The 27,764-nt window shown below is 39.1% G+C and overlaps 2 protein-coding genes and 1 pseudogene across 2 annotated transcripts; all 3 read right to left on the bottom strand.

Annotated features, from left to right (window-relative positions):
- Positions 1–962: 962 nt before the first annotated feature.
- LOC101393817 (olfactory receptor-like protein DTMT) lies at positions 963–1,910 on the bottom strand. Its single transcript, XM_004433281.3, has one exon. The coding sequence runs from the start codon at positions 1,905–1,907 to the stop codon at positions 963–965; it is 945 nt and encodes a 314-aa protein (XP_004433338.2). The 5' UTR covers positions 1,908–1,910.
- A 13,182-nt stretch (positions 1,911–15,092) lies between these two features.
- Positions 15,093–16,037, bottom strand: LOC101393563 (olfactory receptor 1468-like; annotated as a pseudogene).
- A 10,547-nt stretch (positions 16,038–26,584) lies between these two features.
- On the bottom strand, positions 26,585–27,529 carry LOC101393317 (olfactory receptor-like protein DTMT). Its single transcript, XM_014789827.1, has one exon. The coding sequence runs from the start codon at positions 27,527–27,529 to the stop codon at positions 26,585–26,587; it is 945 nt and encodes a 314-aa protein (XP_014645313.1).
- Positions 27,530–27,764: the final 235 nt, after the last annotated feature.

Raw genomic sequence — 27,764 nt, 5'->3', positions numbered from 1 at the left:
CTTCCCTTATTTCTGAGGTGGAGGGAAATGAGAAGGAAAAAATCCTAAAATCAGAGAGTCTGAGATCTTAAGCTCAGTACTGACCCACTCTTGGATCTTGGCAAATCATCAAATTTCACATTTTTCAATCTTTAAAATGGTGATAAGCTTCCTAAGTGGAATCATCACAATAGTAGAATAAATTCTGAATAAATTATTTTAAATATTAAAGTGAAAATATTTTAAACGTTATTTTAAATATTAAATATTCTAAAATATTAAGCAGGAGAGAGACATCCTTAAAGAGTGAGGTTGTTAACCAGACTCTGGCTTCCTTCCCCATACCTGAGAGAGTAACTTTTAGGGCACCAGGTATGAGTTAGCTCCCAGGTAAAGACAAACTAAACCATTGTAGCAAAGGAGATACAAAGTTCACTTTAGGTTCAGCTCAGGTCAAAAAGACAATGTAGACATGAAAATAAATCAGAGGAGAGAAGGCTAAGGGACAGAATGCTGTGAGCCCTTATTCAAGAAGAGGTAAGTAAAAATCTGTACTCAATAATGAACAGTGCAGTTTAGCAGAGGTAAGCAGAGGAGTGAGATGATTTATATTTAGTCAGTATTGTCCAGGGAGGACAGTACTATTTAAAGCAGATCTTGGGTTAAAAAAATATATCACACGATAAATTAGCTTTTCAACAACTGGAGACAAAGATCAATTGAAAGTTTTTAAAATGAATCCTCTTTAGGGTCACTTAGGAATAACAAAGAGAAGGCCTTACTAGCAAGTCACCAAAATCCCCTTTCGGAGTTCAACAACATACCTGGACCTCAACTCTTTTACTTATTGGACAATCATTTAGTATATCATTTTAACAGATAGTTGCATGGTAAAAAAAAAAAAAAAGTCAGGGTCAATATCACAATATTAATATCAATTTATCTAATGGATAAAATTATGCAAGAAATCCCAAGCTTTACCATCAGAGAGAGAAGAGAATTTTCTTTTTGCAAAAGACTCTTCCCAGGGCTCCTTTCATGTCTCTGTTCCTCAGGCTGTAGATGAAGGGGTTCAACATGGGGGTCACCACAGTGTACATCATAGCCATGACAATCTCGTTAACAGCAGAATTACTAGTTGATGGGCATAAATAGAGACCAATAACTGTCCCATAGAACAGCGACACCACAGAGAAGTGGGAACCACAGGTGGAGAAGGCCTTCCAGATGTTCCTACCAGAAGGAAAATTGAGGATGGAGAACACAATTCGTGCATAGGACAGGATGATGAGTAGGAATGGGAGGACGACAATGATCCCTCCTATGAAAAATATCACCAATTCGTTAACTCGAGTGTCAGAGCAGGACAGCTTCAGCAGAGCAGACATATCACAGAAAAAGTGGGGGATCACATTGTCTGCACAAAAACACAGTCTGGCCATGAGCAGGGTGTGTAACATGGCATGGAACGTGGTCAGCACCCAGGACAGCACCACCAGGGAGAGACACAGCTTGGGGCTCATGATGGTGGTGTAGCGCAGGGGGAAGCAGATGGCCACATAGCGGTCATAGGCCATGGCCACAAGGAGGAAGCTCTCCAGGTCTCCGAAAAACAGGAAGAAGTATATTTGGGCCAGGCAGCCAGCATAGGGGATGGATGGGACTTGGCTCTGCATGTTCTGCAGCAACTTGGGCATGGTGACAGAGGAAAAACAGAAGTCAGAGAAGGACAAATTGCTGAGAAACAAATACATGGGTGTGTGGAGGTGGGAGTCCAGCTGAATGAGGGCGATGATGAGGAGGTTCCCCAGGATGGTGGTAAGATACATGGCCAGAAACAAGGCATAGAACAGGTTTTGCTGCTCTGACTCGATGGGCAGTCCCAGCAGGAGAAACTCTGAGATGACGGTTTGATTCCTTCCTGTCATGCTCCGTCTCCACGATCTTTTGGAAGTAATAATAGTGTCCATTAAAACCTGAATTTAAAAATGAACACATTTCTATGATACACGGTCTGTTAGAAGATCTGCAAAAGTACTTTATATCATTCTCATCACAATAACCACAATCTCCATACTCTGAATCTCTATAATCAGAATCTCTATGATCAGGAGTGACTTGTTTTCTTCACTTCTCTAACAGGTAACAATATTCCATCCTTTCTAAAATACTCGTATCCATTAGCTTCTGAGACACAAAATGCATGTTTTCCTCGTACCTGCCTGGCCAGACATCCTCAGTAACTGTAATTGACTCCTGCTTTGTCAATATGTTACATGTTGATATTCCTCAGGGCTTTTTCCTAAACACTGTTCGCATAATTCTGCATATACTACCAAGAAAAACCCATTTACTTGAATGGCTTTTATTACCTTTTAAAGTTAAGGTGCAGATGTCTCTCTAACCTATAAAACTGTATACTCAGTTGCTTATGATTATATTCCCTTGAAAGTATCACAGGCATTTTCAGCTCCAAATAAACTCATGATCTCCCCATACCCCTCTCCCATCCCCACCTCCTTTAGTTTCCAATATCTCAGTAAAAGAGATTCAGGTTTTCCAGTCAAAAACCTCAGTGTTTTCTTTTATTCTCTCCTTTCTCTCATCATCAACATCCAATATTGTCAACAAGTCCTATAGATTAATTCTCTTTCTCATTCATCCACTCATTATCTCTACCGTCACTACCCTAGATCAGGTTGACCTCGTATCTTGTCTGTACTACTGGAACAACCTCATAATTCATCTCCCTGTTTCCTTGCTTGAACACTTCTCTCTCAATATCCTTTCTCACATTAGAGCATTCTAAGATGAAAATCTGATCATAGTTCTCTTTAAAGTTTTCATGGAATCTCATTGCTCTTAAGATGAAGGTGAAATTCCTTTCAAGGCAAAATTCCTTTCAAAAGGTGCTTCATGACCCGACCCTGCCCTACCTCCCATGTTTATCGGGCTCCACAATGACACTCACATTCCACTCTCCAACAATACTGGACTTAAATGTAACAATCTTGCCTCTAGTTTTTTGCACCTGCTATTCCTCCTGCCTATCATCTTCTTCCCTCTGCTCCCTCTTCACCTGGCTTCCCACTACTTATCCTTCAGGTATAGTACATGTCACTTACTCAGCTAAACCTTCCCTGTCTCCTGTGACCCGAGAAACCACTGCTATGATTCCACAGCATCCTGTGTTTGTGCCAATAGCACTCAATGCCATTGGGATTATTGTTTGTAGCTATGTTCCCTAACAGATTGCAAACTCCATGCAGGAAGGGTCCTTTCTGCCTCATAACTGCAGCACTATTAGTACCTGGCACAGCACCTGGATGTAGCTGATGTTGCAGAAATATTTATTAGCTGTGCTTCAGGCTGAGACACACATTCGTCCAACTTGAAGGCAGCAAAACTCCTTTTAAGTTAGAATCACTACTCCTATAATATCCTCCCATAACAAGAACTCACTGGGCTCAACCACTTAGCGCTAAATTTGACACTTTATCACAGAATTTATGGATGCAATTTTGTACCTGTGGAAAATGTTAGAGTACCTCAGATACATTATTCTTTTCACTAATACAGATGATATAGATAATAAATATATATGTATATAGATAGATATAGATATAGACATAGATATAGACAAAATTTCCCATTGGTTCTGTTTCTCTGGGGAACCCTGATTAATACACCTCAGTGTGCCTCAAAGCTGACAAAGAAAGTAGAGGAGAAGCATTAAGAGATGTTGGAAGCTTCTTCATTACAGACATAACTGAGTCCAACTGCTGGGATTTTCACCCCTTGATGCTGTTTGATCCAGCCACATTAACAGTTTTTACATTTGGACATTATATACTGGCATTAGAGTGGGAAGAAACATCTAGGGAAAATCATACACCTGGTCTTTCAGAATTTTGCTTTCCTGGTAAATGAATGGGACTCATCTCTTGTGTCAAGAGCGTGACTGGGGATCACAAACAAGAGATAACACTTGCAGATGCTGCCACTGATGATGCAATGAGCCTTTCATCTTCTTCACCCATTAAGTCACTAGTGCTCAGCCTGGACTGCACGTAAGAAGCACCTAGGGCAGTGCTTCCAAAATTTAACGTCCATGCAAATCACCCGGGAGTTCTGGTAAAATACTGATTCTGATTCAGTATTCCCTCTTCTATATTTAAATCAGCACACAGGTAATGCCCTTGCTGCAGTCCGTGGAAGACACAGTGAGCAGCAAGGATATATAATGCATTTTAAAAAAAGATTGGGCTCCCTCAGAGAAATTTAATCACAATCTCTGAGAATAGGCCTGTGCAAAGTTTTTAAAGCTCTGAGGTGATTCTAAAATAAAGCAAAGGCTCAGAACGATTACATTAAAGCCTACCGCAAAAGCTGTCATTATGTTGAAATTATACAACATTGTGGGAATACATTGCATAATCATATTTATGCATGCTATCATTAATAAAATGATTGTAACTGTTGAAAATTAATCAAAATATTTCTAGAATGTGGAGAAATCTTGGGAAGCAAAGAGGTGGCGAAGAAGAGGTTACCATATCTGAAAACCTATCCTGCAGAACATCATATAACCTGGGAAAGCAAGACCCTCAGGTTGGAATGATCATAAGGGACCAGCCCGTTCACCCTCTAACTGACTTACCCTGTGTATCTCAGGGTGGCTCCAGGAGCCTGATCCGAGCTTTGACTCTCCTTTATTCACTAAGTGAATAAAGTGACGACTAAGTCATCACCTGTGTCTGTAACATCCCTTCTCACAATCCCATTCTACACATCCCTGGTTCTAGGGCGCCCTGGATCCCAGAGGAGCCTAGATCCTAGTGGAATGCATTAAAGACAAAGTAATTACCCAGGACATCTCTAGAACAAATGCTCTCAGAGTCCTGGGGCAGTGACTGATTAGTCACTGACCACACCTGACTATACTTTGGGGGAAGATGGGGATGGAGAGAAGCACATGTATAGATGTTTAATCACTGCCTGTTTAGGGAATGGACAGTAGTCCTGTAGGGCTGGAGCCTACATTTTGTGAAGTAAAGGAAGATGGCTGAAGAAGCCATAAAAACAAGCAGGGTCCAAACTGTGAGTATGCGTGAGGGAGGCTTTATCTTGTAAGCAAAAAGAAGCCATCAGTGGTCTTTAACTAAGTGCCACTAAAGAAACATATTTTGGAAAGATTCCCAGGCTGGAAGAATCTATCACTACAACTCAATTCCCCATCAACATATCCAAGAGCTAACAAGGATTAGATCTCTATGACCCAACTATATGCAGATACGTAGACACTTACTGGATAAAGAGAAAAGATAAACTCTCCCAGATCATGTTCAATTCTTCCTCAAGCCAAGACAGAAAAGGAAACCCAATTAGAATCCCATTGAGGTTTTTCTAGTTCCTTACCTTCTAGGAAAACCTTAATAGCACCCCACCACCACCATCATCTCTACTACTCTCCATATTGTCAGATTAACTCCTAGACTCCAGCTCTTCCTTACACTGCCATTGATCAGAAAGCTATAGTTGACATTTATAACTCTTTCTTTCACTACACATTCCTTGTTCTCTTTGGTCATCATCTGAGCTGGATGGGGTTCTTTACATAGTGATAATGCAAGTCTCATTCCTAAGGAATCTGCATCCTCAGTGGTCTTGCCTTTATTGGCTGTTATAGTTTTCATTAACATTTATTATTGGACATAAAAATACTAAGTGGAACTCAAAGAATTCCCCAGAATTTCAGACATGCTCCTCTCCGCTCTAGTGGAGCAGAGCAACCCAGTTTTCCATTGGCAATGAATATCACCACCCCAGGAAGAATGGCAACCCTGCTCTTTGTATATCAGTTCACATAAGAACCACAAAATGTCCAGGTGGTAGGCTCAACTTTCAATTCAATGAATCCATTGTTACATCCCCTGATAGAAGGACTCCTCCCTTGAGAACTATATGAGACACTTCTTGTGCACCATTTTCAATTCTCTCAGCCTCATCTCTTTTTCCAGCCACAGCTGCTGTAACCAGCTCTACCCTGACTTCAACTAGCTTTAGTAGACGCAACCTGACAGTACCTCACCTCAGTCCTGCTCCCCATGCTCCTTGCTTCCTGCTCTGGGACTTCTCTGACTCCACAAAACATGAAGTCATGGGGAACTTTATCAATACTCATACAAATATTTAGGTGTCTGACCCATTTCAAGTGAATTGTTATAGATATTATGAGTATATAATCTCTATGTATACGTTGAGGTTCTTTTATATTTTTTATAGGGAAATCCAATTTTTCTAGCACCAATGATTGAAAAGACTTTTTCCACTGAATTGTCTTTACCTCTTTGTCAATGATCAATGGACAATGCATGAGTGGATCTATTTTTAGACTCTGTATGCTATTCTATATTCTCTACACTGATCTATATTTCTGTCTCTTCTCTAATACCACAATTTCTTGATTATTTTAACTTCATAGTAAGTCTGGAAAACAAGGAATGTGAGTCCTCCTACTTTGTTCTTTGTTTCCAAAATCAATTTTGCTTTTTTAGTTTCTTGCCTGTACATATAAATTTTACAATCAGATTGTCATTTGTACCAAAAAAAAAATCCCGTTGGAATTTTGATTGGAATTGTGTTGAATCTCTAGATCAGTTTCAGATGTTGACTCTCCCAATTCATGAACATCTTATATCTATCTATTTCTTTAGATATCTATGATTTCTTTAATCAATGTCTTTTGATTTTTGAGATATAAATATTGCATATATCGTGTAAGATTTATACCTAATTAATGGTTTGTGCTATTGTAAATGTTACTCCAAAATGTTTTTACACTTTCCACATGTTTATTGCTAGTTGATATAAATATAATTTTTAATATGTTAGTATTTTTATATTTATATGCAGACTAACAACTTTTTAATATATTGACCTTATTTCCTATGACCTTTTAAACTCGCTTATTGATTCTAGAAACTTTTTTAATGTTCTTTGGGATTTTCTACATAGACAATCATGTTGTCTATGAAGGGAGACTGTTTAATTTCTTACTTTCCGATCTGTATACTTCGTATTTCTTTCTCTTGCCCTTTTCCACTGCCTAGGACTTCCAGTAAAATGTTAAATAAGAGTGGTGCGAGCAAACATTCTTACTTTGTTCCTGATCTTAGGGAAAAAGCATTCAATCCTTCACCATTAAGTACGATGTTAGCTACAGTTTTTTAAAAGTTGCCCTTCCATCAGGTTGGGGAAGTTTCCTTCTATTCCCAGTTTACTGAGAGTTTTAATCACAAGTTGGTTAAAGTAACGCTCAAATTTTTGTCAAAGGCTTTGTCTGCACCTATTGAGATGTCTTTTTTTTTTCCAGCTAAATTTCCCTTTTTAATAACAACGGGCAATTGGGGGCAATGTGATAATACATATGCCCACAAAACTATAGTTGGAAATATAGCTTTAATTAGACGGTTTCTCTGAAGTCTCACACCATGTTTTTTAATCATATGGGTTTTTTCCTTTATTTGTTGATATGAATATTTAGATTTATTGGTTTGTGAATATTGTAACAGCTTCTCATTCCCGTAATTAGCTCCACTTGATATTGATGTATTATCGTTTTCACATACAGTACTGTTAGATTTCATTTGTTTGTATTTTTGAGGATTTTACTGTCTATGTTCATGTGGGCTATTGGTCTGTAGTTTTCTATAATACTTTATCTGGTATAGGTATCAGAGCCTCATTTAAAAAGTTAGAAAGTATTTCTTCCTCTTCCATATGCTGGAAGAGTTAGCATAGAATTAGTATTATTTCTTCCTGAAGTGCTTCATATAATTAACGAGTAAAGCCATATGGTTGGGGAGTTTTCTTTGTCAGAAGGTTTTACCTACAAATTCAGTATCGTAATAAAAACTACTATTCAAGTTATCTGTTTTTTGTGAGTGAGCTTTGTAAGTTGTGTCTTGCAATGAATTTGTCCATTTTATCTAAACTGTAGCATTTATGGGCATAGAATTGTTCATAATATTCCATTATTATTCTTTTAATATCTGTAGGGGTCTGTAGTGATAACCTAAATTTTTTCCGGATATTTTATTTTGTCTTTTTTCTCTTTTTTCTCCTCTTACTCATTCTGACTAAAAGTTTTTCTATTTCGCTTGTTTTTTCAAAGAGCCAACTTCTGATTTCAATGATTCTTATGCTTCACTTTATTCTTCTCGATTTCATTGATTTTTGCTCTTTTCATTATTTCTTTTCTTTCTTGTGCTTTAATTTGCTCCTCTTTTCCTATGTTCTTAAGTTGGAAGCTTAGATCAGTGATCTGGAACCTTGTTTCTTTTGTAATACAAGCATTTAATGCTATAGGTTTTCCTTTCAGCACTGCTTTAGCTCCATCATACTAGCTTTGATATGCTGTGTTTTCATTTTAACTCAAAATATTTTCTAATTTTCCTTGTGATTTCCTATTTGACTCATGGGTTATTTAGAAATGTACTGCCTACTTTCAAATTATTTGGGATATGCCTACTTCATACCAAATACAAAAATTATTTCCAGGCACATTGTACATATAAATGTGAAAGATTTTGAAAACAGAATAGAATAGAACACCAAATCTTCCAGAGGACAACAAAGAATATCATCGAGACCTTGGAGAAAAGAAAGATTTCATTTTACAGTCATTAAAAACACTAGCTATAAAGAGAAAGATTGTTAGGGGTCAGCCTGGTGGTATAGTGGTTAAGTTCGTGTGCTACACTTCAGTGTCCCGGGGTTTACAGGTTCGGATGCTGGGCGCAGATCTACGCAACACTTATCAACCCATGCTGTGGCAGGTGTCCCACATATAAAGTAGAGGAAGATGGGCACAGATGTTAGCCCAGGGCCAATAATCCTCAGCAAAAAGAGAAGGATTGGCATTTGATGTTAGCTCAGGGCTAATCTTCCTCACCAAAAAAAAAAAAAAAAAAAAAACAGGGAGAGAAAGATTGTTAGAAAGGACTACATTTAAAATTTTTTAAATTCTGTCATCAAAATATACCATTAAGAGTGAATGCCAGGTCAAATTGCAAGAAAATATTTGTGGAGTGATGTCATCAAGATGGCAAAATAGATCATTCCAAACTTTGATTCCCTCACAAGAAGACCAACTGTAACTATCCACAGACCAAACACCACTGTGAAAATACCAGCACATAGGGGTGAGGCTGAAGTACACCCAAGGACCACAGAGACCAAGAAAGACAACATTAGAAGGGTAAGAGGAATAAACGAATCCACTATTATAGTTGGAGACTTCCACACCCCTCTCTCACAAATAGACAGATCCAGCAGGCAGAAAATCCGTAAGAACATAATTGAACTCAACAACACTGTCAATCAACTGGATATAATGGACATCTACGGACCACTTCATCCAACAACAGCAGAATGCACATTATTCTCAAGTTCACGTGGAATATTCACCAAGGTACACCACATTCTTCCCACAAAACACACCATAATAGATGTAAAGAATAAACCTACAATGTCTGCTCTCAGACCATAATGGAATTAAACTAGAAATCAACAATGTAAAGATAGCTAGAAAAATCCCAAAAGACTTGGCCATTAAACAACACTTCTAAATAACACATGGGTCAAAGAAGAAATCTCAAAAGAAATTTTAAAATATTTTGAATTAAAGATAATGAAAAGGCAATTTATCAAAAGCAGTGCTTAGAGGGAAATTCAAAGCATGGAATGTATATGTTAGAGGCATAAACAAGGAGACTGAGTCATGTCTACGCTTGTTACACCAGGTTTATCAGACTCTACCCTCAATATACACAAGGAGACACTTTATGCAGTGCCCAGTCTTGTCATACACTGAGCATATCCCCATTCCTTCCTTTCTTGGTCTTATCAAGCTTTCTCAACTCCAACCCTACTTACATGAAGAATCTACTGCCTACTTTCAATAAAATGTACTTAACAGCTCATTTATCCTACATGTACACAAACTTCCTACACCCTGTAGGAAGAGGTGTGTGAAGGGCAAGGACGACATGGGGAGAGCAAAAGATCGGGCCCTGTCTTAAAGGAATCAGCCAGACATAGCAGAATTGAGTTATGGCCCAGGTGTGGTTTAGATTCTAAAGGTAGCATGCTGGGTAAAAACTTCACATATTCACAATTACTTTGAAAATCCCCTAGCAAGAGGCCCCATTATGTAATTACATATAGTCTATCAATAAGTCAAATGCAGCCAGTTTTTCTTTCATTCTTGAAACAGCTAATACTTCTTTAGCACAGCACCGATGAAACATGTGCCTACATTTTGAGGCCTGTGGCACAAAAGAAAAAAAAGTTACCTGTAAACGCTAAATTCCTGCACAACATGTGAGACACTCATAATTCACCCATTCATTTCCTCTCCCTCTCTCACTGTCTCACCTGTTGTTTTTTGAACACCTATGATTACATAAATATAAGCTAAATTCCAGATGACCATACATACCAGTTCACCCTATACAGTCCCAGCTTATGCCCATTATTAGACCACTTTTACTCTCAAAACATCTTCCAGTTTGGACTATGAAAGTGTAACACACAGAGATCCTTTGTGATGAGGCAACAGTTCTGAAACTTGATTTTGGTGGTGGTTATGAGAGTCCATACATGTAATAAAATATCACAAACTATACACAAAGACATAAAAAAAATAAGAGTACATGCAAAAACTGGTGGAATCCAAGTAAGGTCCATGGTCCAGTTCACTGTAATGTGCCAATATCAACTTCCTGGTTTTGCTCATGTATTCTAGTTATATAATGTTACCGTTGGAGGAACCTGGGTGAGGTACAAATTACCTCTCTGTACTATTTTTTAAACTTACGAGGAGTCTATAATTATTTCAAAATAAAAATTTTAAATGTATGTATTTCAATTTCAAGAATAGATTTTATGGCCTCTTAGCTAAATGTACTCTTAGCTAATGTGAAGTTTAGTCACACTTAGCCCTCTTTCTAGAATTTATAGTTACTTCATGCAACTTCCCTGAGTTAGTGTGGCCAAGACAGCTAAGTGTATATCAAGAGTTCATGCTCCTGAATTCTATAGTACAGATTTGAATAGAGTAGTCTGTGAAGAAATAATTTCTCACCACTTCTGCCCACCGCCCCTGCCCTGCACCTTGCATCTAAGTCGAGCTATGTGGCTGAGTTCTGGAGAATAAAATGGAGATCAAAGCGATGTATTTCACTTCTAGGCCTGGTACATAAAACTCGTCCAAGTGGCCCTCTACCAATTGTATTCATCCAACTGAATTTCAACATCAGAAGTGACTATGGAAACCATATGTTGAAGATGTCAGAGCCTCCATTAGCCTGATGGCATGAAACACAATACCTCCTACATCCCAATGTCAACTGGATTTTACAAGAGCAAGAAAATCACTCATTGTATCACACACCTGAGATTTCAGGGTTTATCTCTTATAGCAACTACTCTACCTTAAGTAACACGTGGAGACTATTAAAATAAATCAGGAAACATAATACTATATGGAAAAAGAAAATCTATATGAATAATAATCCTTTTTTGTAAATACATATATACATATGCACACAGACACACACATACACAAACAGTTCCTTAGGTAACTAAATAAAAGGTAATGTGAATCAAGAAATGGAATATATTTTGATGTAGTCCCACTTGTCTATGTTTGGTTTTGTTGCCCATGTTTTGGTCTCAAATCCAGGAAATCATTGCCAAGACCAATGTCAAGATGTTTTCTCTATATATTTTCTTCAAAGAGTTTTACAGTTTCAGGTCTCATGTTTAAATCCTTACTCTATTTTGAGTTGATTTTGTGTGTGGGGTGACATAAAGGTCCACTTTCATTCTTTTTCTTATGGATATCCAGTTTCCCAGAACCATTTGCTGAAGAGACTATCTTTTTCCCATTGCATGTTCTTGGCACCCTGGTCAAAGATCAGTTGATCATACATACATAGATTTATTTCTGGGTTATCTATTTCATTCCATTGGTCTCTAGGTCTATCTTTATGCCAGTACCTTACTGTTTTAATTACTGTAGCTTTGTAATATATTTTGAAATCAGGAAATGTGATGCCTCCTGCTTTGTTCTTCCTGCTCAAGATTACTTTGGTTTTGCAGGGTCTGATATGGTCCCATATGAATTTTAGGATTGTTTTTTCTAGTTCTGTAAAAAAAAAAAAGTGGAAATGGGATTTTGACAGGAATTGCAATGAATCTGTAGATCACTCTGGGAATATGAACACTTTAACAATTGTAATTCTTCTAATCTGTGAATCTGGGATGTCTCTCCATTTATTTGTATCTGCTTTAAATTCTTTCATCAGTGTTTTATGGCTTTCAGTATACAAGTTTTTCACTTCTTGGTTAAGTTTATTCTGAAGTATTTTATTCTTTTTCATGCCACATCAAACTTAACAGCTTCTGCATAGCAAAGGAAACAATCAACAGAGGGAAAACACATCATATGGAATGGGAGAAAATATTTGCAAACCATAATTCTGATGAGGGGTTAATATCCAAAATATATAAGATTCTCCTGCAGCTCAATAGCAGAAAAACAAATAGCCCAATTTAAAAATGAGAAAAGCTCTTGAAAAGTCCGTTCTCCAAAGAAGACATATGACTGGCCACCAGGTATATGACAAAGTTGCTCAACATCACTAATCATTAGAGAAATGCAGATAAAAACCACAACAGAACATCATCTCACACCTGTTAGATGGATAGTATTTTTAAAAAAAGAAAAATAAGATAAATATTGGAGAGGATGTGGAGAAAAGGGAACCCTTATACACTGCTGGTGGGAATGTAGACTAATACAGCCACTGTGCAAAACAGTATGGAGGCTCCTCCAAAAATTAAAAATAGAACTACTATATGATCGAGGAATCCCAATTCTGAGTATATTGCAAAGGAAATGAAATCACGATCTCAAAGAGATATCTGCACTCCCTTGTTCATTGAAACATTACTCACAAGAGCCAAAATATGGACAAAATCCAAACGTCCATCAACAGATGAATGGATAAAGAAAATGTGGTATATGCATACAATGGAATATCATTCAGCCTTAAAAAAAGAAAGAAATCTTGATATTTATGGCAACGTGGATGAACTTTGAGTATATCGTGCTAAGTGAAATAACCTAGTCCCAGAAGGACAAATACTGCATGATTCTGTTTTAGAATCATGAGTTTACATATGAGTTATCTACAATGGTCATACTCATAGAAGGAGAGAATGGAATGGTGGTTGTCAGGGGCCAAAGGAGGGGGAAATTGAGAATTGATTTTCAATGGGTATTAAGTTTCTGTTATGTAAGATGAGTAAGTACTAAAGATCTGCTGTACAACATAGTATCTACAATTAATAATATACTATGGTGCGCTCTAAAACATGTTAAGAAGATAGATCTGATGTTAAGTGTTCTTACAAAAAAAGAAAAATGCAGGAAATTATTGAAGGTGATGGATATATTTAGTACCTTGGTTGTGGTGATGTGTTCACAGATTATGTATATGTCCAAACTCATCAAGATGTATACAATAAATGTACGCAATTTTTTGCACATTATACCTCAATAAAGGTAAAAAAGAAATGGATTATAAACAAAGAGCAGACTTAGGAAAAATATAAACAGTTCAGTTTTTGCATGGAAAGATTGACGCGCTCAAGGAGCATCAAGTAGAGATGTCTACTATGAAGATGAAAATTAAAACTGGAAACTGAAGAAGCATCTGTACTTCAGATAGAGATGTGGAGGTAAGCAGATATATGAGAGTATTAAAACAATGGGTTTAGATGCCATCCCTAGGGGAGACAATAAGAAAACAAATGGACCAAGGTTGGAAACCTAGACAACACCATACGTGGAGCTAAGACTGAAAATTCAATGGCTACTCCTCTTATTTCTGAGGAGGAGGGAAATGAGAAGAAGAAACCCTAAAATCAGGTAATATGAGATCTTAAGCTCAGTGCTGACACACTCTTGGACCTTGGCAAGTCATAAAATTTCACACCTTTTAGTCTTTAAAATGCTGATAAGATTCCTTTGTGGAATCATCACAAGAGTAGAAGAAGATCATGGATGTAAAATTGGTTGATAAATTCTAAACATTAAGCAGGAGAGAGACATCCTTAAAGAGTGAAGTTGTTAACCAGACTCTGGCTTCCGTTCCCATACCTGAGGGAGGACCTTTTAGGGCACCAGGTATGAATTATCTCCCAGGTAAAGACAAACTAAACCATTGTAGCAAAGGAGATAGAAAATTCACGTGAGGTTCAGGTCAGGTCAGAAATAAAATGTAGACATGAAAACAAATCAGAGGAGAAAAGGCTAAGAGACAGAATGCTGTGAGCCCTTGCTTAAGAAGGGGTAAGTAAAAATCTGTATTCAAAAATGAAAAGTCCAGTTTAGCAGAGGTAAGAGGGGAATGAGATGTATGAGTTTCAGTCAGTATTGACCAGGGAGGACAGAGTATTATTTAAAGCAGAGTTTGGGTTAAAAAAAAAATAAGACATGATAAATTAGTTTTTTAAAAACAGGAGACAGGGGTTTAGTAGTTAAGTTCGCATGCTCCACTTCGGTGGCCCGGGGTTCATGGGTTTGGATCCCAGGCACGGACCTACACACTGCTTATCAAGCCATGCTGTGGCAGACGTCCCACATATAAAGTAGAGGAAGATGGGCACAGATGGTAGCCAAGGGCCAATCTTCCTCAGCAAAAAGAGGAGGATTGGCAACAGATGTTAGCTCAGGGCTAATCCTCACCAAAAAAAAAAAACCTGGAGACAAAGATCAATTAAAAGTTTTTAAATGATGCTTCTTCCAGGTCACCTAGGAATAACAGAGAGGAAGACCTTGTTAGCATGTCCCCAAGATCCCTTTTCCAAGTCCAACAACATACCTTCACATCAACACCTTTAATTATTGGACAATTAGTTAGTATGTTATTTAACAGAAAATTGCACAGTGGAAAAAAAAAGAAGTCTGAGTCAATATCCCAATATTAATATCAATATATATGCTGGCTAAAATTATGTAAAAATCCCAAGCTTTACCATCAGAGAGAGAAGAGAATTTTCTTTTCACAAAAGACTCTTCCCAGGGCTCTCTTCATGTCTCTGTTCCTCAGGCTATAGATGAAGGGGTTCAACATGGGGGTTACCACAGTGTACATCATAGCCAAGACAATCTCGTTAACAGTAGAATTACTAGTTGATGGGCATAAATAGAGACCAATAACTGTCCCACAGAACAGCGACACCACAGAAAGGTGGGAGCCACAGGTAGAGAAAGCCTTGTGGACACCCCTAGCAGAAGGAAACTTGAAAATGGAGGAGACAATTCATGCATAGGACAGGATGATGAGTAGGAATGGGACGACTAGAATGAGTTCTCCCATTATAAATATCACCAACTCATTAACTTGAGTGTCAGAGCAGGACAGCTTCAGCAGAGCAGATATAGCACAGAAAAAGTGGGGGGTCACGTTGTCGGCACAAAAACACAATCTGGCCATGAGCAGGGTGTGTAACGTGGCATGGAACGTGGTCAGCACCCAGGACAGCACCACCAGGGAGAGACACAGCTTGGGGCTCATGATGGTGGTGTAGTGCAGGGGGAAGCAGATGGCCACGTAGCAGTCATAGGCCATGGCCACAAGAAGGAAGCTCTCCAGATCCCCAAAAAACATGTAGAAGTATATTTGGGTCAGGCAGCTAGCATAGGGGATTGACACTACTTGTCTCTGCGTGTTCTGCAGCAACTTGGGCATGGTGACAGAGGAAAAACAGAGGTCAGAGAAGGACAAATTGCTGAGAAACAAATACATGGCCATGTGGAGGTGGGAGTCCTGGCAAATGAGGACGATGAGGAGGAGGTTCCCCAGGACAGTAGTAAGATACACGGCCAGGAACAAGGCATAGAACAGGTTTTGCTGCTCTAACTCGATGGGCAGTCCCAGCAGGAGAAACTATGAGATGATGGTTTGATTCCTTCCTGTCATGCTCCGTCTCCAGGATCTTTAGGGGGAAATAATAGTGTCCATCAATACCTGAATTTAAAAATGAACACATTTCTATAATACATGGTATGTTAGATATTCTGCAAAAATACTTCATATCACCCTCATCAAAATAATTACAATCTCTGTACTCCAAATCTCTATAATCAGAATCTCTATGATTGGAAACGACTTGTTTTCTTCACTTCTCTTTAACAAGGAACAATATTCCATACTTTCTAAAATACTGTTATCCACTAGCTTCTTGGACAAAAAAAATGTATCAGTTTTCTTCATACCTACCTGGCCAGACATCCTCAGTAACTGTAATTGACTCCTGCCTTGCCAATATCTTACATGTTGATGCTCCTAAGGACTTTTTTCTAAACACCATTCTCTTATAATTCTACACATACCACCAAGAAAAACCCATCTACTTGAATGGCTTTGTTTACCTTTTAAAATTCAGTTGTAGAGGTCTCTGTAACCTATAAAACTGTATACCCAGTTGCTTAATGATTATCTTCCCTTGCATGACTATTTTCAGCTCAAAAGACCCCAAAAGAAAAACATGATCTCACTCTAGTTTCCCATATCCTAGTAAAAGGGATCCAGGTGCTCCACTCAAAAACCTGAGTGTTTCTTTCATTCCTCCTGTCTCTCATCATCAACATCAATCTGTCAACAAATCCTACAAATTCAGCCACTTAATTCTCTTTCTCATTCACCCACCGTTTCTCTCCACTGTCAATACCCCAGATCAGGCTAACATCATACTTGCCCATACTATTGAAACAGTCTCTTAATTCATCTCCCTGTTTCCATACTTGAACCCATTCCTTCAATATCCTTCATTTACACTGTGGCATTGTAACTAGAAAATCTGATCATCGTTCTCCTTCAAGTTTTCCCGGATTCTCATTGCCCGTAAGATACAGGCAAAATTCCTTTCAAGGCCAAATTCCTTTCAAAAGGTGCTTCATGACCCTTGCCTATCTCCATAGCTTCATCTGGCCCCACAAAGGCACTCACACTCCCCTTGCCAGAAATGCTGGACTTAAAAGTAACAACCTTGCCTCCAGTTTTTCATACTTGCTGTTCTCTTGCCTAGCATCTTCTTCCCTCTGCTCCCTCTTCACCTGGCTTGCCCCTACTTATCCTTCAGGTATGGTACATGTCACCTACTCAGCTAAACTTTCTCTCTTACCCCAGACCAGGTGACAACCTGCTGCTATGTTTCCACAGCATCCTGTGCTTGTCCCATAGCACTCAAACCCATTGGGATTATTTGTTTATAGTGGTTTTTCCTACCAAATTGTAAAGGCCATGCAGGAAAGGCCGTGTCTCCCTCACAACTGCAGCACTATTAGCACCCAGCATGGTACCTGGATGTAGCTGATGTTTCATAGATATTTATTGGCTGTGCTTCAGGCTGAGAAAAGCCATCCTCCAATTTTCAAGGCAGCAAAACTACTTGTAAGTTAGAATCACTACTCCTACTAAATCCTCCAAGAACAAGAACTCACTAGCCTCAACCATTTAACACTAAATTTGATATTTTATTACAGAATATGTGGATGTAATTTTGTACCCATTAAAATATTAGGGTACCTCAGACATACTACTCTTTTCGCTAATACAGATGATATAGATAATAGAAAGATAGATAGATAGATGATAGATAGATAGATAGATAGATAGATGTATATATATATAGACATAGACATAATTTCCTATTGGTTCTTTTTCTCTGGGGAGCCCTGACCAATACACCTCAGTGTGCCTCAAAGCTGACAAATGCTCCTTACAAACATACTGAGTCCAGATGCTGGGATTTTTATCCCTTGAAGCTGTTTGATCCAGCCACATTAACAGATTTTATACTCGCACTTTATGTACTGGCATTAGAATGGGAAGCAATATCTAGGGAAAGTCATACACCTGGTTTCAGAGAATTTGCTTTCCTGGTAAATGAGTGGGATCTGACTCTTGTGTCATGAGCATTGACTGGGGATCACAAACCAGAGACAACACTTGCAGATGCTGCCACTGATGATGCAATGAGCCTCTCATCTTCTTCACCCATTAAGTCAGTAGTGCTCAGCCTGGACTGCACATAAGAATCACATAGGGCAGCGCTTCTAAAACTTATAAAACTTCTAAATCACCTGGGAGTTCTGAAAAGTACTCATTCTGATTCAGTATTCCAGCTTCTACATTTTAAGCAGCATGCAGGTAATGCCCATGCTGTGGTCCATGGATGACACAGTGAGTAGCAAGGATATATAATCCTTTTAAAAATAAAGATTACTGGGCCACCTCAGATAAATTTAATCACAATCTCTGAGACTAAGCCTCTGCAAAGATTTTAAAGCTCTGAGGTAATTCTAAAATAAAGCAAAGGCTCAGAACCCTTACGTTAAAACCTACTCCAAGAGCTGTCATTATGTTGAAATTATACAACATTGTAGGAATACATTATATAGTAATATTATAAATGCTATCAGTAATAAAAGATTACAACTGGTGAACATTAATCAAAATATTTCTAGAATGTGGAGAAATCTTGGGAGGCTGAGAGGTGGAGAAAAGAAGGGTTACCAAACCTGAAAAACTATCCTGCAGGTCAAGATGGGGGCGTAGGCAGACTCTGAATTCACCTCCTCCCGTGGACACAGCCAATTTACAACTACTCGTGGAAAAATTACCCCTGAGACAGAACTGAAAACTGGATAAGAGGAACTCCTGCAACAACGGACAATCCTAACTGAGGTGGAAGAGGCAGAGACTCCCCTCTGGAGAGGAAAAACGCCGCCTTCACAAGCCGCCAGGTTCACGGCCGCCGGGAGCAGCTCACAGGTACGCAGCCTCCCTGGAGGCGTGGGGCCCTGAGCCGGGGAGCGCCCCCGCTGTGGGCATTTTGTGGACCCAGCACAATCGAGACCAGCGGCATAATATCTGACTTTGCCTGGTACTAAAGCACTGGGGAGTACCCCCAGAAAACCCGGTTCACAAAGAAACTAAAACTGGCTCTTAAAGGGCCCGCGCACAAACTCACCCATTTCAGAAAGCATCCTAAAATCACCAGAAAGAAAGGTGCACAGTGCTTTGGTGACAAGAGACTCACCTAATAGGCCCTGAGCGCATCTCGGTGAGGGGTGAGACCTCTCCAGGGACTGGGACATTGGCGGCGGCCATTGTTGTGGCCTGGTGTGAGCGTGCTGACACAGACGCCATTGCAGTTCTCCCTGAGGCCTGCTAGCCCAGGGTCTGCTCCACCCGCTAGAGCACCGATTTAATCCAGCTCAGCCAGGGCAGGCAGCCCACCCTAGAGACTGGCCCCAACCAACAACAAGTCCTCAGGCAACTTGTGGGCCTGCATAGATTGGTGACCGGATTCTCTGCAGCCTGGCAACTGAACCGACTTGAGCGGGGCAGGGTGTGCACAAGGAGCGGGTGGAGAGTGTGAGGCGGTGGCGGAGTGTGTGGGGCTCCCGCCGTGGAGAGACTGGGTCCGCTTGGGGAGGTCGGGGCGCTCACACGGGGCAGGACTGTGTTGACTGTGTGTGTGGACCTGTGGGCAACAGGGCTTGTCAGCTGCAGAAGACTTGTGCTTCTCAAAGACCCACATAGGAGGTTTGCCCCACCTTCCAAAGCCTGAAACAATTGGGTGCTCCTGTGCCTGAGGCCAGCCCCACCCAGCTGCAATCCTCAGAGAGCTGACAAGAGACCTAATAGGCTAGAGGCTTACAGCAATTGTAAGGCCCTGAGCCTAACAACCTGCCACGCCGGGGGCCTACTCAATTAAAAGAAATACTGCAACATAAACGTGGTATTAGAACTTACAGCCAACTGTGCTGGGGCTCCCCACACCTGATAAAGAGACTGAAGGGCCCACAATAACTACAAGCAGCTGAGCATTACAACAGCTGGCCAGGAGCATAACTCAGCCTCCCTGGGCACCTATAGGGAGAGCTAACAGGCCACAATAGAGGGACACACATAGCCCACATAGGGGCCACCCCTGGAACATTGAGAACTGAAGGAAGCACCCTGGAAGACTCCTAAGGCATCACTTACATAAGGTCACCTATCCAAGAGCAGGAGTCGTAGCTGACCTACCTAATACGTAGACACAAGCACAGGGAAAGAGGCAAAATGAGGAGGCAAAAGAATACATTCCAAGTAAGGGAACAAGACGAAACCCCAGAAAAGGAACTAAGTGAAACAGAAATGAGCAACCTACCTGACAGAGAGTTCAAACTAAGAGTGTTAAGGATGCTCACTGATCTGGGGAGAAGAATAGATGAACTCAGTGAGAATGTCAACAAAGAAATGGAAGATATAAAAAAGAACCAATCAGAAATGAAGAATACAATACTGGAAATGAAAAATTCATTAGAGGGACTCAAAAGCAGAGTAGAGGATACAGAAGAACGGATCTGTGAGCTGGAAGAAAGACTAGAAGAAATTACCCAAGGTGAACAGGTAAAAGAGAAAAGAATTAAAAAGACTGAGGACAGTCTAAGGGACCTCTGGGACAACATCAAGCACACTAACATCCGTGTTATAGGTGTCCCGGAAGGAGAAGAGCGAGACAAAGGGGCAGAGAATCTATTTCAAGAAATAATAGATGAAAACTCCCCTAACCTAAGGAAGAAAACAGACATCCAGGTACAGGAAGCACAGAGAGCCCCAAATAAGATAAACCCAAAGAGGCCCACACCAAGACACATGATAATCAAAATGTCCAGAATTAAAGATAAAGAGAGAATCCTAAATGCTGCAAGAGAAAGTCATGTTACATACAAAGGAAACCCCATAAGGTTATCAGCTGACTTCTCAGCAGAAACCTTACAGGCTAGAAGAGAATGGCACGATATATTTAAAGTGCTAAAAGGAAAAAACTTACAGCCAAGAATACTCTATCCAGCAAGGTTATCATTCAAAATGGAAGGAGAGATCAAAATTTTCCCAGACAAGCAAAAATTAAAGGAGTTTGTCACCAAGAAACCAGTGCTACAAGAAATGTTAAATGGACTGATTTAAGGGGAAAAGAGAAGACCACAAATAGGAAAAATTATCTATTTCCATGATTAGAATGTAATGGATACAAATGCACAAAAAATCGGTTAGATATGATATGAAAAACATAAAAGGAGGGAGGAGGGGAGTTAAAGAGTACAGCTTTCAGACAGAGGTCAAACTAAAGTGACCATCAATTCTGTATAGAAGAAATAAGGAACAGAGAAGGACTACTAAAACACTGAGAAAAAAAAAAGTTTAAAAAATGGCAGTAAGTACATACTTATCAATAGCTACTTTAAACGTCAATGGACTAAATGCTCCAATTAAAAGGCATAGGGTGGCTGACTGGATAAAAAAACAAGACCCATATATGTGCTGCATACAAGAGACACACTTCAGACCTAAAGACACTCACAAACTGAAAGTGAAGGGATGGAAAAAGATACTCCACGCAAATGGCAATGAAAAGAAAGCTGGGGTAGCAGTACTCATATCAGACAAAATAGACTTTAAAACAAAAACTGTAAAAAGAGACAAAGAAGGGCATTACATAATGATCAAGGGAACAATCCAACAAGAGGATATAACACTTATAAATATCTACACACCCAATGTAGGTGCACCTAAATATATAAAGCAATTATTAACAGACATAAAAACAGAAATAGACAGTAACACAATAATAGTAGGGGACTTTAACATTCCACTTACACCAACGGATAGATCATCCAAACAGAAGATCAATAAGGAAACATTGGTCTTAAATGACACACTAGAACAGATGGACCTAGTAGATATATACAGAGCGTTCCACCCAAAAACCGAAGAATACACGTTCTTTTCAAATGCGCATGGAACATTCTCCAGGATTGATCACATATTAGGCCACAAAACAAGTCTGCATAAATTTAAGAAGATTGAAATAATACCAAGCATCTTTTCTGACCACAACGGTATGAAACTAGAAATCAACTATAGGAAGAAAATCAGAAAAGCCACAAATACGTGGAGATTAAACAAAATGCTACTGAACAACGACTGGGTTAACGAAGAAATCAAAGAAGAAATCAAAAAATACCTGGAGACAAATGAAAATGAATATACGACATGCCAGAATTTCTTGGATACAGCAAAAGCGGTTCTAAGAGGGAAGTTTATAGCAATACAGGCCTATCTCAACAAACAAGAAAAATCTCAAATAAACAATCTAACAATGCACCTAAAGGAACTGGAAAAAGAAGAACAAACAAAGCCCAAAATCAGTAGAAGAAGGGAAATAATAAAAATCAGAGCAGAAATAAATGAAATAGAGACCAAAAAAACAATAGAAAAAATTAATAAAACCAAGAGCTGGTTCTTTGAAAGATCAACAAAATTAACAAACCTTTAGCTAGACTCACCAAGAAAAAAAGAGAGAAGGCACAAATAAGTAAAATCAGAAATGAAAGAGGAGAGGTTACAACAGACACCTCAGAAATACAAAAGATTATAAGAGAATACTATGAAAAGCTATATGCCAACCAATTTGACAATCTGGAAGAAATGGATAAATTCTTAGAATCATACAACCTTCCAAAACTGGATCAAGAAGAAGTAGAGAATTTGAATAGACCAATCACCAGTAAGGAGATCGAAACAGTAATCAAAAACCTCCCCAAAAATAAAAGTCCAGGACCAGACGGCTTCCCTGGTGAATTCTACCAAACATTCAAAGAAGACTTAATACCTATCCTTCTCAAACTCTTCCAAAAAATTGAGGAGAGGGGGAAGCTCCCTAACTCATTCTACGAAGCTGACATTACCCTGATACCAAAACCAGACAAGGACAACACAAAAAAAGAAAATTAAAGGCCAATATCACTGATGAACATCGATGCAAAAATCCTCAACAAAATACTAGCAAATCGCATACAACAATATGGTAAAAAGATTATACACCATGATCAAGTGGGATTTATTCCAGGTATGCAGGGATGGTTTAACATTCACAAATCAATCAACGTAATACACCACATTAATAAAATGAAGAACAAAAATCACATGATCATCTCAATAGATGCAGAGAAAGCATTTGACAAGATACAGCATCCATTTATGATAAAAACTCTGAATAAAATGGGTATATAAGGAAAGTACCTCAACATAATAAAGACCATATATGACAAACCCACAGCTAATATCATCCTCAATGGTGAAAAACTGAAAGCTATCCCTCTAAGAACAGGAACCAGACAAGGATGCCCACTCACACCACTCCTATTTAACATAGTATTGGAAGTCCTAGCCAGAGCAATCAGGCAAGAGAAAGAAATAAAAGGGATCCAAATTGGAAAGGAAGAAGTGAAATTGTCACTATTTGCAGATGACACGATTTTATATATAGAAAACCCTAAAGAATCAACCAGAAAACTTTTAGAATTAATAAACGAATATGGTAAAGTTGCAAGATACAAAATCAACATACAAAAATCAGTTGCATTTCTGTACACTAACAACGAAGTAGCAGAAAGAGAAATTAAGAATACCATCCCATTTACAATTGCAACAAAAAGAATAAAATACCTAGGAATAAACTTAACCAAAGAGGCGAAAGATCTGTACACCGAAAACTATAAAACATTGCTGAAAGAAATTGAAGAAGACACAAAGAAATGGAAAGATATTCCGTGCTCTTGGATTGGAAGAATTAACATAGTTAAGATGTCCATAGTTCCTAAAGCCATCTATAGATTCAATGCAATCCCTATCAAAGTTCCAACAACATTTTTCACAGAAATAGAACAAAGAATCCTAAAATTTATATGGAAAAACAACAGACCCCGAATAGCTAAAGGAATCCTGAGAAAAAAGAACAAAGCTGGAGGTATCACACTCCCTGATTTCAAAATATACTACAAAGCTATAGTAACCAAAACAGCATGGTACTGGCACAAAAACAGACACACAGATCAATGGAATAGAATCGAAAGCCCGGAAATAAACCCACACATCTATGGACAGCTCATCTTTGACAAAGGAGCCAAGAACATACAATGGGGAAAAGAAAGTCTCTTCAACAAATGGTGTTGGGAAAACTGGATAGCCACATGCAAAAAAATGAACGTAGACCCTTACCTTACACCATGCACAAAAATTAACTCCAAATGGATTAAAGACTTGAATGTAAGACCTGAAACTGTGAAACTTCTAGAAGAAAACATAGGCAGTACGCTCTTCCACATCGGTCTTAGCAACATCTTTTCAAACACCACATCTGACCGGGCAAGAGAAACAATAGAAAAAATAAACAAATGGGACTACATCAAACTAAAAAGCTTCTGCACAGCAAAGGAAACCATCAACAAAACGAAAAGACAACCTAATAATTGGGAGAAGATATTTGCAAACCATATATCTGATAAGGGCTTAATCTCCAAAATATATTAAGAACTCATGCATCTCAACAACAAAAAAACTACCAACCCAATTAAAAAATGGGCAAAAGACCCAAACAGACATTTCTCCAAAGAAGATATACAGATGGCCAACAGACACATGAAAAGATGTTCAAAATCACTAACTATCAGGGAAGTGCAAATCAAAACTACAATGAGATATCACCTCACGCCCGTCAGAATGGCTATAATTAACAAGACAGAAAACAATATGTGTTGGAGAGGATGTGGAGAGAAGGGAACTCTCATACACTGCTGGTGGGAGTGCAAACTGGTGCAGCCACTATGGAAAACAGTATGGAGATTCCTCAAAAAATCTAGGATAGAACTACCATATGATCCAGCTATTCCACTGTTGGGTCTCTATCCAAAGAACTTGAAAACACCAATTTGCAAAGGTACATGCACCCCTGTGTTCATTGCAGCGTTATTCACAATAGCCAAGACTTGGAAGCAACCTAAGTGCCCATAAGGGGACGAATGGATAAAGAAGATGTGGTATATATACACAATGGAATACTACTCAGCCATAAGAAACGATGAAATCCAGCCATTTGTGACAACGTGAATGGACATTGAGGGTATAATGCAAAGTGAAATAAGTCAGAGGGAGAAGGTCAAATACCGTATGGTTTCCTTCATTAAGTAGTAGATAATAACAACAATAAACAAACACATAGAGACAGAGATTGGATTGGTGGTTACCAGAGGGGAAGGGGGGAGGGAGGAGGGTGAAAGGGATAATTCGGTACATTTTTGTGGTGATGGGTTGTAATTAGTATTTGGGTGGTGAACATGATGTAGTCCATGCAGAAATAGAAGTACAATGATGTACACCTGAAATTTTTACAATGTTATAAACCAATGTTACTGCAATAAACAAAAAATTAAAAAAAAATATATATATATATAAACAGTTCAATTTTTGCATGGAAAGATGGAAGCGCTCAAGGAGCATCAAGTGGAGATATCTAGTATGAAGATGAAAATTAAAATTGGAAACTGGTTAAAGGTCTACGTTGCAGATAGAGATGTGGAGGTAAGCAGAAATATGAAAGGTATAAAACAATGGCTTTAGATGTCATCCCTTAGAGGAGACAATAAGGAAACAAATGGACAAAGGTTGGGAACATAGATAATGCCATACATGGAGTTAAGATTGAAAAATCAATGTTCCACTTATTTTGGAGGTGGGGGAAAATGAGAAGAGGAAACTCTAAAATCAGATAGTCAGAGATCTTAAATTCAGTACTGACCCACTCTGGGACATTGGCAAGTCATCAAATTCCACTTTTTTCAATCGTTAAAATGGTGATAAGATTCCTTTGTGGAATCATCACAGGAGTAGAATAAGATCAGGGATGTAAAATTGGCTGACAAATTCCAAAATATCAAGCAGGAGAGAGACATCCTTAAAGAGTGAAGTTGTTAACCAGACTCTGGCTTTCTTCCCCGTACCTGAGCAAGGATCTTTTAGGGCCCCAGGTATGAGTTACCTCCCAGGTAAAGACAAACTAAACCATTGTAGCAAAGGAAATACAAAGTTCACTTGAGGTTCAGGTCAGGTCAAAAAGACAATGTAGACATGAAAATAAATCGGAGGAGAAAAGGCTGAGAGACAGAATGATGTGAACTCTTGCTAAGAGGTATATAAAAAATCTGTATTCAATAAAGAACAGTCCTGTCTAGCAGGAGAAATCAGGGAAGTGAGATGATTGAGTTTTAATCAGTATTGACCAGGAGGATAGAATACTATTTAAAGCAGCCTTGGATTGAAAAAAATAACACATGAAAAATTAGTTTTTTAACAACTAAAGACAAAGATCAATTAAACATTTTAAAATGATACTTTTTCAGCATCCCCTAGGAATAACAAAGAGGAGGGCCTTACTAGCAGGTCACTGAGATCCAATTTCTGAATTCAACAACATACCTCCACTTCATCTCTTTTACTTATTGAACAATTTACTTAGTATGACATTTTACAATAGAGTTACATGGTAAAGATAAAGAGGTCTTGGTCAATTTCCAACATTAATATCAATCTATCTACAGGCTAAAATTATGTAAAAATCCCAAGCTTTACCATCAGAGAGAGAGAAGAATTTTCTTTTTGCAAAAGACTCTTCCCAGGGCTCTCTTCATGTCTCTGTTCCTCAGGCTATAGATGAAGGGGTTCAACATGGGGGTCACCACAGTGTACATCATAGCCATGACAATCTCCTTAACAGTAGAATTACTAGTTGATGGGCATAAATAGAGACCAATAACTGTCCCATAGAACAGCGACACCACAGAGAGGTGGGAGCCACAGGTAGAAAAAGCCTTGTGGACACCCCCACCAGAAGGAAACTGGAAAATGGAGGAGACAATTCGTGCATAGGACAGGATGATGAGTAGGAATGGGACGACGAGAATGAGTCCTCCCATGATAAATATCACAGACTCATTAACTTGAGTGTCAGAGCAGGACAGCTTCAGCAGAGCAGACATATCACAGAAAAAGTGGGGGATCACATTGTCTGCACAAAAACACAATCTGGCCATGAGCAGGGTGTGTAACATGGCATGGAACGTGGTCAGCACCCAGGACAGCACCACCAGGGAGAGACACAGCTTGGGGCTCATGATGGTGGTGTAGCGCAGAGGGAAGCAGATGGCCACATAGCGGTCATAGGCCATGGCCACAAGGAGGAAGATCTCCAGGTCCCCGAAAAACAGGAAGAAGTACATTTGGGTCAGGCAGCTAGCAAAGGGGATGGATGAGACATGGCTCTGCATGTTCTGCAGCAACTTGGGCATGGTGACAGAGGGAAAACAGAGGTCCGACAAGGACAAATTGCTGAGAAACAAATACATGGGAGTGTGGAGGTGGGAATCCAAGCAAATGAGGACGATGATGAGGAGGTTCCCCAGGACAGTAGTAAGATACATGGCCAGGAACAAGGCATAGAACAGGTTTTGCTGCTCTGACTCGATGGGCAGTCCCAGCAGGAGAAACTCTGAGATGACGGTTTGATTCCTTCCTGTCATGCTCTGTCTCCAGGATCTTTAGGAAGAAATAATAGTGTCCATCAATACCTGGATTTAAAAATGAACACATTTCTATGATACATGGTCTGTTAGATGATCTTCAAAAATACTTTATATCACCCTCATCCCAATAATCACAATTTCTATACTCCAAATCTCTATAATCAGAATCTCTGTGATTGGAAATGACTTATCTTCTTCACTTCTCTTTAGCAAGTAAGAATATTCCATCCTT

Source organism: Ceratotherium simum, chromosome 16 (assembly GCF_057802395.1).
Source record: "Ceratotherium simum simum isolate JZ-2026a chromosome 16, ASM5780239v1, whole genome shotgun sequence".
NCBI classification, from domain to species: Eukaryota; Metazoa; Chordata; class Mammalia; order Perissodactyla; family Rhinocerotidae; genus Ceratotherium; species Ceratotherium simum.
Note: the sequence above shows the minus strand (reverse complement) of the source record. Positions and strands in the feature narration are given on the sequence as shown.

Coding starts and splice junctions, on each gene's coding strand:
- LOC101393817 (XM_004433281.3), bottom strand. CDS start 1,907: ATGACAGGAAGGAATCAAACCGTCATCTCAGAGTTTCTCCTGCTGGGA.
- LOC101393317 (XM_014789827.1), bottom strand. CDS start 27,529: ATGACAGGAAGGAATCAAACCGTCATCTCAGAGTTTCTCCTGCTGGGA.